Source organism: Amblyomma maculatum, unplaced genomic scaffold (genome assembly GCF_055883805.1).
Source record: "Amblyomma maculatum isolate TAMU_Amacu unplaced genomic scaffold, ASM5588380v1 scaffold_13, whole genome shotgun sequence".
Classification (NCBI taxonomy): domain Eukaryota; kingdom Metazoa; phylum Arthropoda; class Arachnida; order Ixodida; family Ixodidae; genus Amblyomma; species Amblyomma maculatum.
In genome coordinates, this window is record NW_028146738.1 from 32,987,747 (window position 1) to 33,005,786 (window position 18,040).

The window sequence follows — 18,040 nt, forward strand, 5'->3', positions numbered from 1 at the left end:
TTATACTGTAAGTGTGCCACAAATCCTTGATATTTTTGCTCGGAATGATTCTGGACTGAAGTTCACAGTTGAGGTTCCTCAGCAAAACGTCTTGAAATTTTTAAATTTAAAGTTGACCTTCAATATGAACCATCTGTGTTGGCAGTACTCTCCTAGTAGTTTAATGCCTCTTTTAAACTACAAGTGCTTTCAATCCAAACTTGTTAAATCCGGAATAGTAACAGACTGTTTTTGCATGGCTGTCAGAAAATCTTTTTTTCATCAAATGTTTAACAGCCTTGAAATCCAAGCCAATATATGTATTCAGGTTGGTTATCCTAACGCAGTGCATGTAGCTAGGGCCGACAAGGTTTTGCGGGCTCTGAAACGTTCAGGAAAGGTAGGAAGAAATATAAAGAAAGAAAGATAATTGCAGTCATGCCTTATATACATGCATTGTCACAGCGTTTCAAAAAAGTAGGGACAAAATATGGCATACAGGTGTTGTTTTCTGCCTCTAATAAGATTGGCAAGGTAGGGACAGCAGTTCAAAGAAAGCTGGAGGGCACCTAAAGCAAGTACACATGCCACGGCAATCATGCCTATAGTTTCATTAGTAGCAGTATGGGCGTCGTATATCAAATTCTATTGTCTTGTGATCGTACCTATATTGGACAGACGCTCCGTTGCATTAACATTAGGCTGATGGAACGTGCACAGTCAATTAAAAGGAATGAAACTAACTTCGCAAAACATTGTAATACGTGTGAATGTGTACCTTTCTTTGTCGACACTGATATATTACTTCTTCACAATGACCAGACTACTAGGGATATCGCTGAGGCCTTCTATATTAACAGGAAGCAAAATGTTAGTGTAAGTAAAACGTCTGTAGCGTTCACAGTAAACGAGATGACCATGCTACACAATGGATAGTGTTTCGGCAGGTTCAACACGTGCGTGTGATGGGGCGTTTTTTGCATGTTTTTATATATTTTTTCACGGCATAAAATTTGACTATGCTCATGTGCGTCAACCAAGTGTATGTATATATATGGTCTGCATTCTTGTCATTAAATCAGTTGTAATCAGCACCGTTGTTGTCCTCTTCTCCTCTTTGCCACATTTTTGTTGCGCTCTTATATTACTGTTCATAAGAACTGAGACAGCAATTTCACTCTTTCGTCCTATATGCCTGTAATTCAGCGCACTGAGACGTTTAACGCGCCAATGGCTACAGCCATTTTGCTTAATTTTTTTGGCGTCCTCCCATCACAGTATTCCATACCACCCTCTTCTATGCTTCCGCATCTCTGTCTACATCTCTGGACGAAACGTTTGTTACTGGCATGGCCTACTGTCGCCGACTGCCCGAATTGATACTAATGTCACCAAACAAGAACGCAAATACCACTACACCAACAACACGGCACCAATTCTTTTTCTCCCCCGTAATAAAGTTCTCCTCTGGACACCAGCCCTCTCTCCAGGCCGGATCCATAACTTTTTTTTTGACCGGGCTTTACACAGTAATGCAAGAAGCATACTTTGAAATACCGCGCTGTCCCCTTTCACACCGATGCCGATCGGCGTCAATGCTTATAAGAGGTTATTCAGGTCTCGCGCATGAAGCCCTAGCAGGTATAGGCTTTATTACACATCGAAACAGCGACCAGGGTGGCCTCGTCGTTGCCAAGGCAATTTGTGCGATCACGATGCGCGAAATCTCACCTCTTTCACCTATATAGGCCTATCATCGTGATTCCTCCTTTCTGTTCTGGTGATCGCTTGCAGCGCACAGGGTCTCATGGAAAGAGACGTTAGTTGAAGCGGTTGCTCACAATGTATACACATACTGCAAAACGACAATCCCTTTTAGCTTGTTCACGGCTATGAGCAAATCATTATGAAAAATTGCTCCCTATTTGCATGGAGAAGCTGGAAGCGACTTAAAAAAGCTAGCACGTAAAGTGCATTTTAGCTTCGTTAGCTCCACTTAGCAATTTTTTTTTTGTTCTGTGTTCGGCTTCACGTGCTAGATGGTCTGCTTCGAAGTTCATAGAAAAACCACACTCCTCCACGATTTACTCTCTGCTGCAAAGGACTTCAGCCCGCTTTAACCAAACCTGAGTGACTTAGGGAAAGCGTGTCTGATTCCGAATCCAAGGATCGCGGGTTGGATTTCGATTTCACGCTTTGGGAAGAGCTCCTGACAGCTTGTAGATGTCGTGCAGCCTCAAGATGTCGCACAATAAGCTTACGATACAGTGCCCCGTTATATCCCTTGCTAAGTGTAACCTACCGCTGACACGTTCATGACACTACGAGGCTTTACACGGACATAACGACTTGTCTTTTGTCGCTAAAAGTAAGCTTTGGCGCGCTAAAAATTATGAGCAGTGGTAACATAACCTATGTGCACTGGAAGCTTCTTATGTGTATGGGAAGAGCGGGCTGTGTATGTTTGTTCAAGCGTAATATATATTCGCATCTGACACATAATTCGCGAATGTACAGTGGGTTCGGCACTCGACTGCTAATACCTATGTCGTAGGTTCTTTGCAGGACACTGGGGCCTCGGTTTCCCTCAGACGAAACACAAGTCGCTCCTGTACTGCGCGATATCAGCGCACGGAAAGAATTTCAGATTGTCAAAGTTGGACCGGAGCCGTCTGGTATATCATACTATAGGCCGCCATACCTTGCAGCATTACAACATACCTGACAAGTCTTCTCACTACAGCAAAAAGGAAAACAATAACTCCACTCCTCTTCTGCTTGTTTACGCCCAAAACCAAGAGGTATCCACTGCAACAAAAAGCAAAAGAATACAAATGATACTGTCTACATACGCCTCAATTCAGTGAAGTAAGAAATAGGGGCAGTTTGAAGTAAACTTTCGCATAATAGCAAATTACGGAAACCATAGCTGGCTGCAGCCGGCATGGCGTGCACACTTAGTAAAGCGAGATATAGATGACGGTTCACCTCACAAGAAGCCTGCGCTTCTGGAACTGAGATGAGAGGAGGGCCATCAAAATGCAATGAACGACTAAAAGTTGCTACGCCGTAAATATTGTGAGAACCACACTTAATTATTTCATTATGAAGGTCGATTATATTTCCCCAAGAGCAGTATGCACAATTGCCTTGGTAAAATGAGTAAGCTTTCACAAGGCCCACTTGCGCGGGAACACACACTCTCATTGTGGAATTCTGGCCAGTTTGCGAACTGCCGCTTAAAATCCCTGGACCCTGACCTGAAGCTCCGCTTTCCACCTGGCCTACCCCGACGCGAAGAAACTTTGCTGTGCCGCCTGTGGGTTGGTGTAGCATTTACAAACTCGTATTCTTTTATGATAGGCATGGCAAACATCCCTGCATGCACAAACTGTGGATGCGACGAGTCTATAGGCCACATTCTTTGTGAGTGTCCGATATACAGTGAGGAAAGGCAGTGTCTGTGCCGTACGCTGCAGCATCTAGATGGACGCCCATTGACTGAAATTAAGATTTTAGGTCCCTGGCCACGGCGGTCGTCTGCGTTGAAGGCCTCGCAGGCACTGCTCCGCTTTATGAGAAGCACAGGCCTAATCGAAACACTCTGAGTTTGCTATGATATGGCTGTGACGTGATGTGATGTGGCGTGTCTGTTATGTGACTGTACTAACTTTTATTATCCTTCTTTCACAACTTTTATATCCACTCATCCCCTTCCCCAAGTGTATGGTAGCAAACCGGTTGCTTTTACTGGTTAACCTCCCTGCCTTTTCTCCTCCTCTTCCTTTCACAAGGCCAATAAATGAGTGGCAGATGAGCACATCTACCTAATGCTCAAATTATATTCAGGCTGCGTTAACGCGCATATGTGATTTTTTCCCTTATAGGCTGGCTACACTCACCAAGCGAACATTATTTTGAATAACGTCCGCATCGAATGAAGAAATCGCCATTATTCTTGGGGCAGCACTGAGTATAACCTTACCAGAGATAGACTAACATTGTTTAGTGACAAGATACGTCATTTGTTATGTTTAGACAAGGAACGCTACGTGTACAACTTAGTTTTCTTTTTTTCTCGCAGCGCCTTTTTTCAACGTGCCCCGAGGGATGTGTAGAGTCTGACTCTTAAACAAGAGTTTTGAGGTTGAAAATGCTGCAAATCTTATGAATTCGCATAGTCAACTGCGAACCTAAAAGTGATGCCTGCCCTGTAAGAAACCAGTCTGCGACATCTGCGTCCGTATGCCGTTTAGTTTAGTTTTCTCAATGGCCTCTTTCTGGATGTCTAATTATTATTTTTTAGGAAGAACATTGTCGAGCCTGAAACTTCGGTTTTTCGCAGAAAGTGGCTGATAAGAGGTCAATCTTTTTATATGTTGCAGAAAAAAAAATGTTTTTTTTTTGGCGACAGGTGTATTATAAAGATTTATTTATTTTACGTGAACTCTTGTTAGCCAAAATAAAAATATCCATTGAAGCACATGTTTCGTTCACCTAGCTTACGCGCCTAAAAATAATTTTCATTAGCTTTACCTTAATCCGGTAAATAAAATAATAAATCTAATAACTTTCGCACAAAAAAGACTACTGAATAGAAAACTTCTGGTCGTTTCCCGCGGTATAGTTAAATCTGATAGTAATGAAGGAAAGCATCCCCTACGGCGATGCAAAGTGTATAGGGGTTCGAACCCCACCAGTTGAATCAGCGCCGATAGTTTTTAGTGTTCCTTTTTCTTTACAATTTCGTTAAAGCTGATGTCATGTCATGCGCGCTGTTTCTCTCCGATGGATTCGCTCTGTTTCTATGGCGAGCCTCATTGTTTACACATTGAGGAATAACACGACATTGACCAACGTGGCCAGTAGAGCTAACTCTCTAAAATTTACTTTATTCATCCTAGTTACATACATTCTTGAAGTGAATAATATACTCCAACTACAAATGTGCTAATTACACAGGCTTCTATTATTGCAAGCAATATGTATTGTAATAAAATGAGTTTCTTCTGTACACTCATTTGCCATATACGTTCTACGGCGACTGGGAGCGACGAAGTAGAATTGATCTAGCATCCTTTTCGAATAGGGCCCCGTAGTGTGAAAAACTGCGCCGAACTTAACACACCACAAGAAAGAAGACGAGACAAAGGCTCGTCTTCTTTCTTGTGGTGTGTTAAGTTCGGCGCAGTTTTTCACAGTACAAGTATGAACCAACTAGCCAAAGAAACGGTATTAATGGGCCCCGTAGGCCCCGCAAAACGCAATATGAGGACGTGCTGTTTCCACCGATCTTCAGTGAGTCAAATACATTCAGTCCAGATTTTATGATCAGAAAAAGAGTTGAATTTCTTCGATCCTCTTGCATTTAGAAAATAAGATTTTGTTTACTTGAGGAAAACAAATGGCATTCTCCTGTCTATTGATACCACCTCACCGTTCATTCTAATAGCCGAAATATGTTAAATGCAAAGTTATTTTGAGACTTTTAATGAATATATCTGTGATTTAAACTCACTTCACGTGAGTGTGTGTTCCTGAAAACATTTCCTGTCTGTTTCGAACGCCATGGTATTGCAACTTTTGAAAGTATTCGCTGAAACAACCAGCACGTTTGTTTCTCCTTGGCACCACAAACTCTGATACTGTTCTACTTCAATGCCACGATGACAACCCAATTTTCAGTTCCTTACAGTCCCACTTACTGCTAAGGATGTCGTGCTATAGTCTATCTTCTTTTGAATTTTTCAATACACCGCGTCCGGCACTTCAAGCTCCCAGAATACAAGTCCTCTTTTTGCGTAACCTCTACTCATAAGAACTTGGTACAGACGCCATATATGAGTATCAATGTGGCATATGACTCGTTAGGTACTTCAAACTTATAGACTTCATCGCGGGGCTTTTCGTTTCGTTTCTCTCACGTCACGGCCTTCCTTCAGTGAAACGGAAAAGCGTGTACACGTTGCAGAAAATAAGGAGCCATTACAATTACTTCATTTCAAATGTGCCTATTTTCAGCTGCCAATTACACCGCCACAAAATTAACCGATAATTTCAGAACTATAATAAATTCGAATTATGTTAATTTTCTTCGAACTTGACTACCATAACACAAACTCGTTCAAACTGTAATTCCCCAACGCGGGTTGCCTGAACTTCTTTTTTTTTCAAGCAGTTACTTCCCAGCATTGAATGAATGAATGAATGAAAACTTTATTTCCACCGAAAAGGAGCCCTTCATCTCCCGCCCCCGGCACGCAGGCCGGGTAGCGGGTCAGGAGGGCCCCGCAGGCTGAGGTCAGGTGAGGTTACAAGCACTCTTCACGGCCTCAGCCGCCAGGCGGGTCGCGTGCCGCTGAACGGTGGGATCTCCGCTCCGCAGCCAAACCTCCCAGGCTTCTCTACTATCAATGTTAATGCCGGCGCCTGGGGAATCGGCGCATTGCCATATTATATGATCTAGCGCGCCTTTTTGTCCGCAATTTTTACATTTAGAATCTTCTTCCTCCCCGGTCTGTGTTAAGAAAACCCAGACAGGGCAGATGTAGTTATCGGCTTGTAATCGCCTCCAGATGCGTGCTTCATTGTTAGTGAGAGACCGATCTGGGGGAGGGTATACTTTTCGATCTAATTTGTAAGATTCTGTGATCTCATTGTATGTGATAGCGCAATCTTTAATTCCCTTGCATTCGGGCTGTTCTACCGCTGCCCGGTGGTAGAGATCTCGGGCCAGCAGGTGCGCAGCTTCGTTGCCAGGGACAGATTCGTGTGCTGGTATCCATATGATGGATATGGTTCTAGTAATGGGATTTGTGAGAAGAATCTTTTTGGCCTCCTCTGAGATCCGTCCTTTTGCAAAATTCCAGACAGCCGTTTTGCTGTCGCTGATTATAGTTTTGGCCTGTGTACCAGTGCATGCGAGCGCTATTGCGACCTCTTCAGCTGTACTAATGTCACGGGTGCGTGTTGAGGCCGCAATTTTAGGTGCACCTTCTCCATTTACTACTGCCGAGACAGCTGCTCCATGTCGTCCGCATGATGCGTCTACATAAGCAACTTCATCGACTGCTTTGCGTTTCATCCTTTTAGCGATGGCTTTGGCTCTGTGTTCTCTTCGTTCTTTGTTGTAGTCTGGGTGCATGTTTCGAGGTAAGGGTGGTACCAGTATGTGTTCCCTTATGTTGGGTGGGATAGATGTTTTCGTCTGTGGGCCTCTGTCTGATTGGAGTCCGACCCAGTCTAGGATGGCTCTGCCTGTCTCCGTCTGACTTAGTCTTTCCAGTTGAGAGATTCTGACAGCTTCAGTGAGCTCTTGCCATGGATTATGAATCCCCATTTTCTCCAGCTTCTCTGTTGATGTGGAGACAGGGAGGCCTAGTGCGCGTTTGACGCATTTTCGAATTATGACGTCGATTTTTTCACGTTCTGTCTTTTTGAGATTGAGAAAAGGTGTGGCATAACATATGCGACTGATGATGTAGGCCTGTGTCATTTTGAGTAGACTACGTTCCTTGAGACCGTGTCCTCTAAGCGCTACTCTTCTGAATATGCCCGTAACTTGGGCTGCGTAGTTCTCCAATTTTTGATGGTGTTTGTGTTCTGCCCTCTTGCTTGGAGGATCATTACTAGGATTCTAATTTCCTCTACTTGTGGAACCGGGTAGTTTTCAACATTTATCTTTATGTCTGCTTTATTCTTCTTATATTTGGGGTTGTAGATGAATAGTTCTGACTTTTGCGGCGAGCAGGATAGACCGCGTTTCGCAGCGTACTCAACCACCTTATTTGCGGCAGCCTGGAGTTTGCTCTCTATTTCTGCGTCGCTACCTTTATTTATCCAGAGATTTATGTCATCTGCGTACATGCTAAATTTTAAGTCCGGTATTTGCTTTAGTTGTGCTGGTAGCCCCCTCATAGCAATGTTAAATAGAAAGGGAGACAAGACAGAGCCTTGTGGCGTTCCCTTGCTACCCAAGGTGATTGTGTGTGATTTGGCGCTTTGAAAGCTCATGGTGACCTCTCTGTTAGTGAGAAAATCTTTAATATAGTTATAGGTTCTGGTTCCAACCCCAACTTCTTGGAGACCTTCGAGCACTGCCTTATGCTTGACATTGTCGAAGGCTTTGGTTAGGTCAAGGCCGAGAATAGTCTTTGTATCTGAAGATTCATGTGTTATGATATCGTATCTAAGTCTGAGCATGACGTCCTGTGTGCTTAGCCCCGGCCTGAAGCCCACCATTTCGTGTGGCCAGAGGTTCTCTTGCTCCATGTATTTGGTAAGTCTCGTCTGAATAACACGTTCCATTAGCTTTCCCACGCACGAGGTCAGTGATATGGGTCTTAGGTTTTCTAGCTTTGGCGGCTTCCCCGGTTTGGGTATGAGGATTATAGTGGCATTTTTCCATGCCTGCGGTAGTTGTCCAGTCTCCCATACCTTATTCATGTATCCTGTCAGGGCTGTGATTGAATCGTCGTCTAGATTTCTGATAATAGTGTTCGTGATACCGTCAGGTCCTGGGGCTGATCTTGTCTTTAATCCAATAATCTCAGCTCGGACTTCAGCCCTGGTAATGGGGGCGTCTAAGTCTAGGTTAGGTTTCCCCTAATATGCTGGTAACGTTTCGGTTTCCGTTTGTCCAATGTAGATTTCGATTAATTTACTCATCAATTGTTCGTCCGAGCCTTCGAAGGCATGCTTAACTTTAGTTTGATTTACGTTGGCTTGTGCTTTAGATTTTTCCGGATCGAGCATGTGTCGTAGAATGTTCCATGTTTTGGAGAGGCTCATGCCTTGTTCCATTTCATCACATCTGCTACACCAGTTTTGTTCATTTAGTTTGATGGCGTATGTCTCCATCTCTTTATTATGTCGAGCTAGTGCTCTCCTAATGTTACGGTTCCATCTTTGTGTTTTTAGGCTTTTCTCTAGGTCCTGTTTCTTGTTCCACATGTTTAGGAGTTTGCTATCGATATTCGGCGGTGCATCTTCGTCTTCTAGAGTGACTGTTGCTTCCTCCTCATGTTTCTTTAGCGTTTGTGACCACTTATCGATATCGTCGATTTTCTCAATTCCCTCGGTCTCTCGTATTTGCCTAAATCTTTCCCATTCCGTGATTTTGGGTTGTTTGGGTTTTTTAATTTTTATTCCTTTTCCTAATGTGAGTGCAATAATGAAGTGGTCACTACCTAAGTTTTGCTCGGTGTTTTTCCAGTCCGCTGTACTTACATTCTTGCTTAAGGTGAGGTCGGGGGTGGTGTCCCTGCTGACGCTATTACCCGTGCGTGTGGGTGCATTTGGATCAGTGTGCAGGGTGAGTCCTAGTGTTTGCATGTCTTCCCATAATTGTCTGCCCTTAGGATCCTGCCGATTGTACCCCCATTCCTGATGGGCTGCATTAAAGTCACCGGCTATGATAAGCGGGTTATTTCCTGCGATCTTTAGGGCTTTTCGGAATAGGGCTTGAAACCTAACTTTCTTTTGCTTCGGAGTGCTGTATATGTTCAAGAGAAAGATACTCTTTCGGTCTTTTTTTCCGGTGATGATTTCAGTTAAAACTGCTTCTATATCCCGAGATGTGATCTCGTGATTAGTAGCGGCTATGTTTCTCTGGATAAAAGTCGTGACTTTGGATTTTTCGCCCCTATCGCTGCTGTGGCTTTGATATCCAAACAATTTGGTTGGGTTTTTCCCAGTCTCCTGTATCATGATAGCTATGGGTTTGTCGGCAGTTTGTTCTATGTATTGTTGCAATAGCGCTCGCTTTCTCTGGTACCCTCGGCAGTTCCACTGCCAGATCGTGGAGTTGTCTTTCTGATTATGGCTTTTGCCCATGATTGTTACCCATTGTTTCTTCTAGTTTTGCTATTCCGTTACTGGATTCAGAGAAGGCTAGTGATGCTTCCTGCATTTGTTTAGTGAGATTTTTAATCTGCACTTGCATCTGTCCCTGAGCCCCTAGAAGTTGCTGGATTAGCGTGTTAATATTCTCGAGTTGCTTATCAAATTTGTCATTACGTTGTTCAAATTTTCTATTAAGGGTTATAAATGGATCGGTCTCTCCCCCTTTACGCTTCTGGGGTGGCGGCCGGGTGAATTCCAAGTTAATACAGTTTGATTCCTCTAAAGTAGAATTAGTAGTAATTGAATTTGTGGTTTTTGGTACCTCATGTGATTGATTTGCAGGCGGGCTGTTAGCCGTGGGCTTTTCGGTGAATTTAGATTTAAGTTCTTGAATTTCGCGACTCATTTGTTTGATCACCTCTCTAAGTTCTGCGTTTTCCCCTCTGAGTTTTTCCATCTCTCTATTTTCAGCCTGGGAGGTTTTGCTAACGAAGCTTACCGTCTTGTTGTCTGCTGACTTGAGTTGGCCCCATGGATTCTTAGGATCTCTGGGAGACAGGCCAGGTCCTCGTCCCTGGCTCGTGTCCCGGGATTTCGAGGTCTCTCTGGTTCTCGAGCTTGATCTTGATCTCGATCGGGTCCCCGGCCATGAGTCCGTGTTTGCCCGGTTCCTTCCTCGGGGTTCTCGTCCCCGGTGCTCTTGTTCCGAAGAGTAGAGGATGGATCCCTGGCTTCCTGAAGTTGATTGCAGTTGTTGTTTTTCTAGCCTTTTCTCCCACATTTTCTTCTTTGAGAGGTAGGGCATCCTGTATATTTCGCGGCATTTGTTGTCTCCTAGGACGTGGTCTTTGCCGCAGAGTTGACACTTAGGTTCACATGTTTGTTCAGCGCCTGGATGTTCCAAGCCACAGCCGCGACACTTCACGTTGGTTGGGTCTGGGCATACATCGGCTCTGTGTCCCAGTCTGCCGCATGTTGTGCAGACTTCGTACTTCTTCTTATACAAGTAGCACCTCATATTGATTCCTTGGAAATTGAGCCATTTCGGCACAAACCAGTCTTCGAAAAGTATCAGAATGGTTTTGGATCCCGCTCCCAATCTTCTAATACCGGAGATTTGCGGATTAGTCCCACTCCATTCTATCATTTCTTTAATTTCCTCCGTTGAATATTCGAGTGGTACGTCGTGAACGACGCCTTTGCCTCCGTCTTCCGGCATGGCGATGTATGACTTGGCTTCAATTATGTTGGGTCCAATCTTCAGAGCTTGAATTGCTGCGTACTTGTATGTTCTCTCGGTATCCGTGGTAGCAACCAGTATTGATTGCTGAGTACAGTTTGGGGAGATGATGTCACCCTTCGTGGTCGTCAGATCCAGGCCGGCGGCTTGGATGATAACTCGCGACAAGTTCAATCTTCCTACAATGTTCATAATACTGTTAATTCCGCCTCTGGGGCGAATGATGATCTTGTTAGCGGTGCTGGGAATTCGCTCCTGCTGTCGCTCAATCGATTTTTCGGCCAGCTTCCTCCCTTGAGGGGGCTTGGGCTTGGGTAGGCTCAGCGTTCCAACGTTATCGACTTGGGCGTTGTTGATTGCCACGTTTCGGTTTCTCTTTCTAATGAACCATTGTCCGTTCAAAATATCGCTGGCGGAAGCGTCTCTTCCCTCCACGGTTTCCATCATCTTGCTCGTCTCAAGTCGCGACGCTGCTCCCAGCCTCTTCGGGGAACGCCTAGCGCCCAGCGAGGCTTCGGAGTCGAGCTAGGCCTAGGCCTCGGTCAGAAATTTTTAAAGACTCATAAAATCCAGAAAATTGGGCCTACCGTCGAAAGTCCGGTGTCCCCGTGGTGTTTCAAGGTTCAGGCATCCGTTGGTAACACAGGATAGAAGGTGAGAAGTCAAATACCGCATTCGCAGATGAACTTTTGCGGAGCGAAACAAAGTGGCGTCCGTCTCCTCCAGCAGCGTTCGCGAGAGTCCCTCCCAGCATTGAATTGTTATGCAAAGCTGACGTCACTAATTTTGCAACGTTTCATCGTGACGGCGTCAGCTGCTGCAATGAACACTCTCTACATGTAGTCGCTAGAGAGTAGGGTGGTATTATACCGTACGATGACCTTGAGCACCCGCTAGCGGTTGCGCAATGATTCGATGCTAGTTTCTACATCATCTATGATTCCCGCGCTGGCTCAGGGGATAGGACACTCTGCATTTGAGCCCAAGGACGCGGGGTCGAGTTCTGGCCGCTGCTGTCGCTTTTTGATGGAGGCGAAAACATGGCGCCCGCGTTGTGAGTGACATCAGTGTACATTATGAACCTCAGGTGTTGGAAATACACGAAGCCCATCACTGGGGCTTCTCTCGCAGCCTGCGTTACGTTGGGTCGTTAAACCTTACAAACCAGAGCAAAACAAACCAAACACCCTCTGTGAAGCGCTGCGCTTCGTTGTCAATGCTGTGGAAAGGCATTCCAGTTATGGTCGTTATGACGCTGAAAAAATCTTGTCCTGTTCTCTTTAGAATATCAGAGTGGGTTTCTAGTGGGGAAAATAGCAAGGCCGGTTGAATTCCTCGACCAATAGCTAGTGGTGCTTTTGATGGCGCCCTTAAATAGACAGCTATTTGGCCTTAGACCGAGGAATTGAGATGCCAGCTGAAGCGCGAACAGTGTGAAGAGCGCCACACGTCAATCAGCCATGCGCACCTTCATGCGGCCGAAACATTATAGCAAATAGCATCGTCACAGATGCTTCGCTCCCGAAATCTTTTCAGCAAGAAACTAATTGATAAGTGGTAATCAATGACCAGAAGAAAAAAAACTGGATAACCAGAAACATAGCTGTTAAGAAAAAGTAATCGACTGATTTTAATTTACTGCAAAATGTAAATAAATTGAACTATGCCACTACAAGTAATCAGCTGCGTACAACTCTGAAGGAAACTGATGTACCCACCTTAGGAACAAGAAACTGTCCACGCTGAGGAATGCAGCTGTTAGGACCATAGTTTGCCATCTATCAGAATGTACCACGTAGTTGAACAGCCGGGCTGTAAAACAAAAACGGAGCACAAAGAAACCATTATCGCATAAATACTGACAAGGAGTGTTTTAGCAAAACATATTGAGCAGCAAACAGAAGGCCAGCGGAAATTTGAAACTAACGCATTTCCTCTCGCCGTTGGTCCCGCTCGCTCACCAAGTTGCCTATGACCGTTTTAAGCAGGAATCTACAAGGTTACTTTTTGTAAAGGTCATATACTCTCTTTTTAAAACGAGTGACATTAAATCCGGTGTGGTTAGTAGGCGGTGGTTCTACAGTAGGATAGAGAGGGGCCGAGAATGTCGGTGGTACCGCAGAGTGATTACGCGGGTAAACAACTAGAACAAAGTATTTAATTCCTTATAATAAAGGTCAAATGTATTCCTATATTGAAATTCGGCAATAAAGATGATGAGCCAGTTTTAAATGTCCCTAATCTGCATTTCCGTTCAAAATATTGCAAGGCAGAATTGTGTGCCTAATACTCCTGAAGTGTGCTTTCCCGGCTTGTGTATTTAAAACGGCGGCACTGGGCGGGCCATCCTTGCCAAAATTATGTTGTATATTCTGGTATACTATCTTTGCGTGTGAAATTTTTATATTTGCTGGAAAATTGTCTCGACGCAAAGGAATGTGCTCCAGTTTATCGAAAAAAAAAAGTGTATTGCAAGCGGTGGAAAATGCTATTTTTCTCATTTCAAAAAGTCGCCACTTTGAAGTCCTGCTGCTCGCGCGCAAAAGGTTTGACATCTTATACTTTTTCCTCAATAAATCTAGGTAACTTTCTTTTTTAGAAAAACCATTCGAAATAATTCTGTGGTCGCAGTTGGTTTAATAAAACATTGCAAATATGGCGTTATGACAGACGCGTTGCAAGAAAGTCCATTTCCAAACCTACATTCCGGCACGATGCGTTAAGCTGCTGTCACTAAACCTTTTATCTTTGTTATGCACATTATCTTTTTATCTGTAAAGAAAATATGGAACTCTAGAGCACTAGATGTTTTCTTCACAACGCATCAAGGCGCCCAAAATTCAAAAACAGGAAAAAAAGGGACAGCTTTCAGCGTTAAAAAAAACACAACCATCTGGATTTTTATTAAAGTCTCCCTCAACATATTCATTACATAAAAACATTTGGTACATTTTGGCAGCAGCGGCAACGGGACACGGACACCAAATAACTCTGCTCTGCATTTTACAGTGGCGATGCTTGGCGTGCCTGCGGTCTTTTTGAAGACACATTTCTGAGGCGGCGACGTGTCCTGGATTTCAAGCGGCATCATTTCAACGTGTACTTCCTGGACGAACCTGGTGTGAAGACGCGTTTTCTTGGACCACGGAACTGTCGAGTGCTGATCAGCGGCCCCCTTTTTTCGCATTCATCGCCATCTGTCTGCAAGGGCTGCAACTACACCAACGGTTATCTATTGTCTACATCTTGTGGGCGGATGCAATTTGAGTGCGGCACATTTTGGCAGCAGCGGCAACGGGACACGGACACCAAATAACTCTGCTCTGCATTTTACAGGTTGGTGCTATTCTTTGGCATTTATAAAACCGAGCCAGGTTGATCGCGTTGCCGTTGCTGCCAGAAAAGTGTCTTTTGTCTTGCATATTGTTGCTTTGGACTTGTGTTGCACCTGCCATTTGGATATACATGCCGCCTGTAACCACGAGCGATAGAACTGAGCTGATGTTAGGCGTCGTTCATAAGGCCTTCCACTATTAGACTTTCATTTATCTTTGTTAACGGTGTATGCAGTGTGTACGAGTATAAATTTGTAACTGGGTAGCATTCGATACGGTGTAGATTACCATGAATGAAGAACTGAATCCCCTTTTATCGCTAAGTGAGGGGCTGAGCGAGAAGCCTCCTGGCACAGTAAAAGAGCTAGCGAAGACTCTAGTCGACCTTGTGCAGAAACTTGAGTCTGCAACTACTTTCATTAGAGCTGACATCAGAGCTGTTGCAGCTGATAACAAGGTTGCGCTCAGCGAACTACAAGAAGTTAAGGATTCCATGACACACATGAACTCGGTTTTTGAAGGCTTGCGTGTAGACGTACAGAATGTTGTGCAGGACCTGACAGCTGTCAAGAATGAGCAGGCAGAGCACCGGAAGGAGACTTTGCGACTACGTAAAGAACTAAGTGAAACGCGAAGGGAGGTAGTCGAAATGAAACAGTATTCTCGCCGAAACAACATTGAAATCAAAGGTGTGCCGCATTGCGCTGAAGAATCACTACCTGACATGATGCTTCAGATAGCGAGTCACCTAAATGCTGATCTTAAAGCAGAGGATATCGATGTCATTCATCGCGTTCCTACCAAAAAGAAAGATCAATCAAACATTGTCGTGAAGTTTTTCTCTGGAACGGTTGGTGACCAGCTGGTACAAAAGGCAAGAAGACAAAGGCTCTCTACTTCAGTCTTAGGGTTCGAGGAGGGAAATACACTCTTCCTGAATGAACACCTATGCCCGGAGTACAAGATTCTCCTTGGTAAAGCGGTACAACAGAAAAAAGACAAGGGCTGGAAGTTTGCCTGGGTGTCACAAGGCAAGATTCTAATGCGGAAAAGTGAAAACTCCCATGTTTTTCATATAGCTTGCGAAGAGGACTTAGCTGTAGTTGTCTGAAAGTGGTTTACCAATTTTATTTTATAACTTCATCTAACAACCATGGCTTTCACGGTTGAACAAGTAAACAATGTATTTACAAAAGGCTCACGCTTTTCCTTACTTCATTGTAACGTCCGTAGTGTTCAAAAAAACCTTGACTTACTTCTAGCATTTGTATCTGAACACGAGTTTAAATTTGATGTTATAGCTCTATCAGAAACCTGGCTGAGAAAGGGTGATGAACTTTCCATTCCTGGATACAACTTTGTATCAAGCCCTAGAGAAGATAACCGACGTGGTGGAGGGGTGGGACTGTTAGTTAAATCTACTATATTGTTTAACATTATACCTGAATGTGGGACCAGGAATATAAATGTTGATTCACTATTCATTACATTGTCTGGAGGAATATCGGTTGGTGTCATATATAGACCCCCAAACTCTGATATGACCCAGTTTTTAGACTTCATGGAGAGTATACTGAGCGATATAGCGGACAAACCAATGGGCTCTGTTTTAATCACGGGCGACATGAACATCGACGTATCTTCTAGCATATGCAGCGACTACGCATTTTTGTTGAAATCATATAACTTTGAGAATTTAATTTCTGATCCAACAAGGAGCACCGCTACATCAGCAACTGTAATTGATCACTTAATATGCAATGGTACGGACAATGTCTTAGCAGGGGTGTACAATACCACTATAACAGATCACTCGCCAATCTTCTGCCTGCTGCCCATGAATATGAACACTCCCATTCGAAACAGGTCTGCACCAATTGCGCGAATTGATTATCAACTATTGCAGGAGAAAATATACAATTTAGATTTCAACAACGTGTATCATACAAATGTACACACTGAATTTGAAAATTTTGTTGAGGCTCTTGAGTCTGCCATATCGCAATGCACATCATGCACTACCCGCAGGTACGAACAACCTTTGTGCCCGTGGATGAATGAGAACATACTTGAGGCTATAAAAGAGAAGGATAAATGGTATCATAAGTGGAAGCGTCAGAAAGAAAACGTTTACTATTCAAAAAAGTTCAAATCCTCCAGAAACCATGCAGTGGCATTAATACGGATTAGAAAGAAAGAATACAACTCTATGCTAATAAAGAGAGCACAAGGAAACAGCCGGAAAATGTGGGACGTAGTCAACAATGTGATCGGTAGACAATTAAAACAGCACGTAGTTCCTGAACACATTGATGAAAACACAGTTGATAGGTTTAATAATTACTTCACAAACATCGGCCCAGAGCTTGCAGCTAATATCCCTAATCTATCGTGCTCTGTTAATGACCCGCGTGTTCATGACACTTTCTTACTGCAAGCCATTGACGATTGTGAAATCACAGCAATCGTGAAAACTCTCGCCGCAAACAAGGCAACAGGACATGACGGGATTACAGTGAGAGCGTTAAAAGACAACATTCACCATCTTGCACCATTCCTGGCAACACTAATGAATCACGCAATTTACGAAGGTATTTATCCGAATATTTTGAAGATCGCTAGAGTTACGCCAGTTTACAAAAAAGGGGATTGTAATGATCCAGGCAGTTACCGTCCAATCTCGGTTTTGAGTATCATTAACACTGTGTTCGAAAAACTTATCGCAAAGCAACTAAATGACTACTTGGAGAAAACTAGAATCATATCTCACTGTCAACATGGCTTCACGAGTAACAGGTCTACATCTACAGCAGTAATGGCATTGTCTCAGGAGCTATGTTCATCTTTGCATAATAATGAAATGTCCATAGCCTTGTTCCTAGACGTAAAGAAAGCATTTGATACTGTTAATCATAACATTTTAATTCAGAAGCTAGAGCACTATGGTTTTAGGGATTCCACTCTTGATTTCTTTACTAGCTACCTTACCAACAGAAAACAATTTGTTCATTTAAAACACTTCAAATCATCTCGACAAGCTGTCTGTGCTGGAGTGCCCCAGGGGTCAGTTTTAGGCCCTGTGCTGTTTTCTATTTATGTCAACGACTTTCCTCTCTGTTTGCAGAATTCAAAAACGGTGATGTACGCGGATGACACTGCAATAGTTTTTACAGGCAAAACTCTAACTGAAATTGAGGCTAAGACACGCGATTTAAGAAACATCTCTGCATGGTTTAAGGCAAATAAAATGACATTAAATGCTGTGAAAACAAAGTACATCCTGTTTTGGTCAAGGCACAAACATATCACAGATACGCGATTACATATTTACCTCGACAATGTTTTAATCGAGCAAGTTGACACCATTAAATACCTCGGCCTAACCCTAGATAAGAACCTTAATTGGCATGAACATATTGATAGCCTGTGTTCCAAGCTTGCTTCAGCTTGTTACATTCTATATAGAACACGGGGGCTGCTAGACATATCTGTGCTGAAGATAATCTATTTTTCTCTTTTTCACTGCCATTTGACGTATTGCTGCGAGTCATGGGCTAGCACATACAGATCTTACATTCATCAAGTTATCTCTTTGCAGAAAAGAGCACTAAGAATATTAACATACTCTAATAGGTATCAGTCC

General features: G+C 43.6%; 1 protein-coding gene across 1 annotated transcript in view; it reads right to left on the minus strand.

Moving 5' to 3' along the window:
• Positions 1-18,040, minus strand: part of LOC146172528 (nose resistant to fluoxetine protein 6-like) — a 137,361-nt gene that overhangs the window by 72,913 nt on the left and 46,408 nt on the right. Inside the window, exons 7-8 of the mRNA XM_084585786.1 lie at positions 12,781-12,874; positions 2,701-2,787 (exon numbers count right to left, since the gene is read on the minus strand). Coding sequence (XP_084441912.1) covers positions 2,701-2,787; positions 12,781-12,874 — 181 coding nt within the window. The remainder of the gene's footprint in view (positions 1-2,700; positions 2,788-12,780; positions 12,875-18,040) is intronic.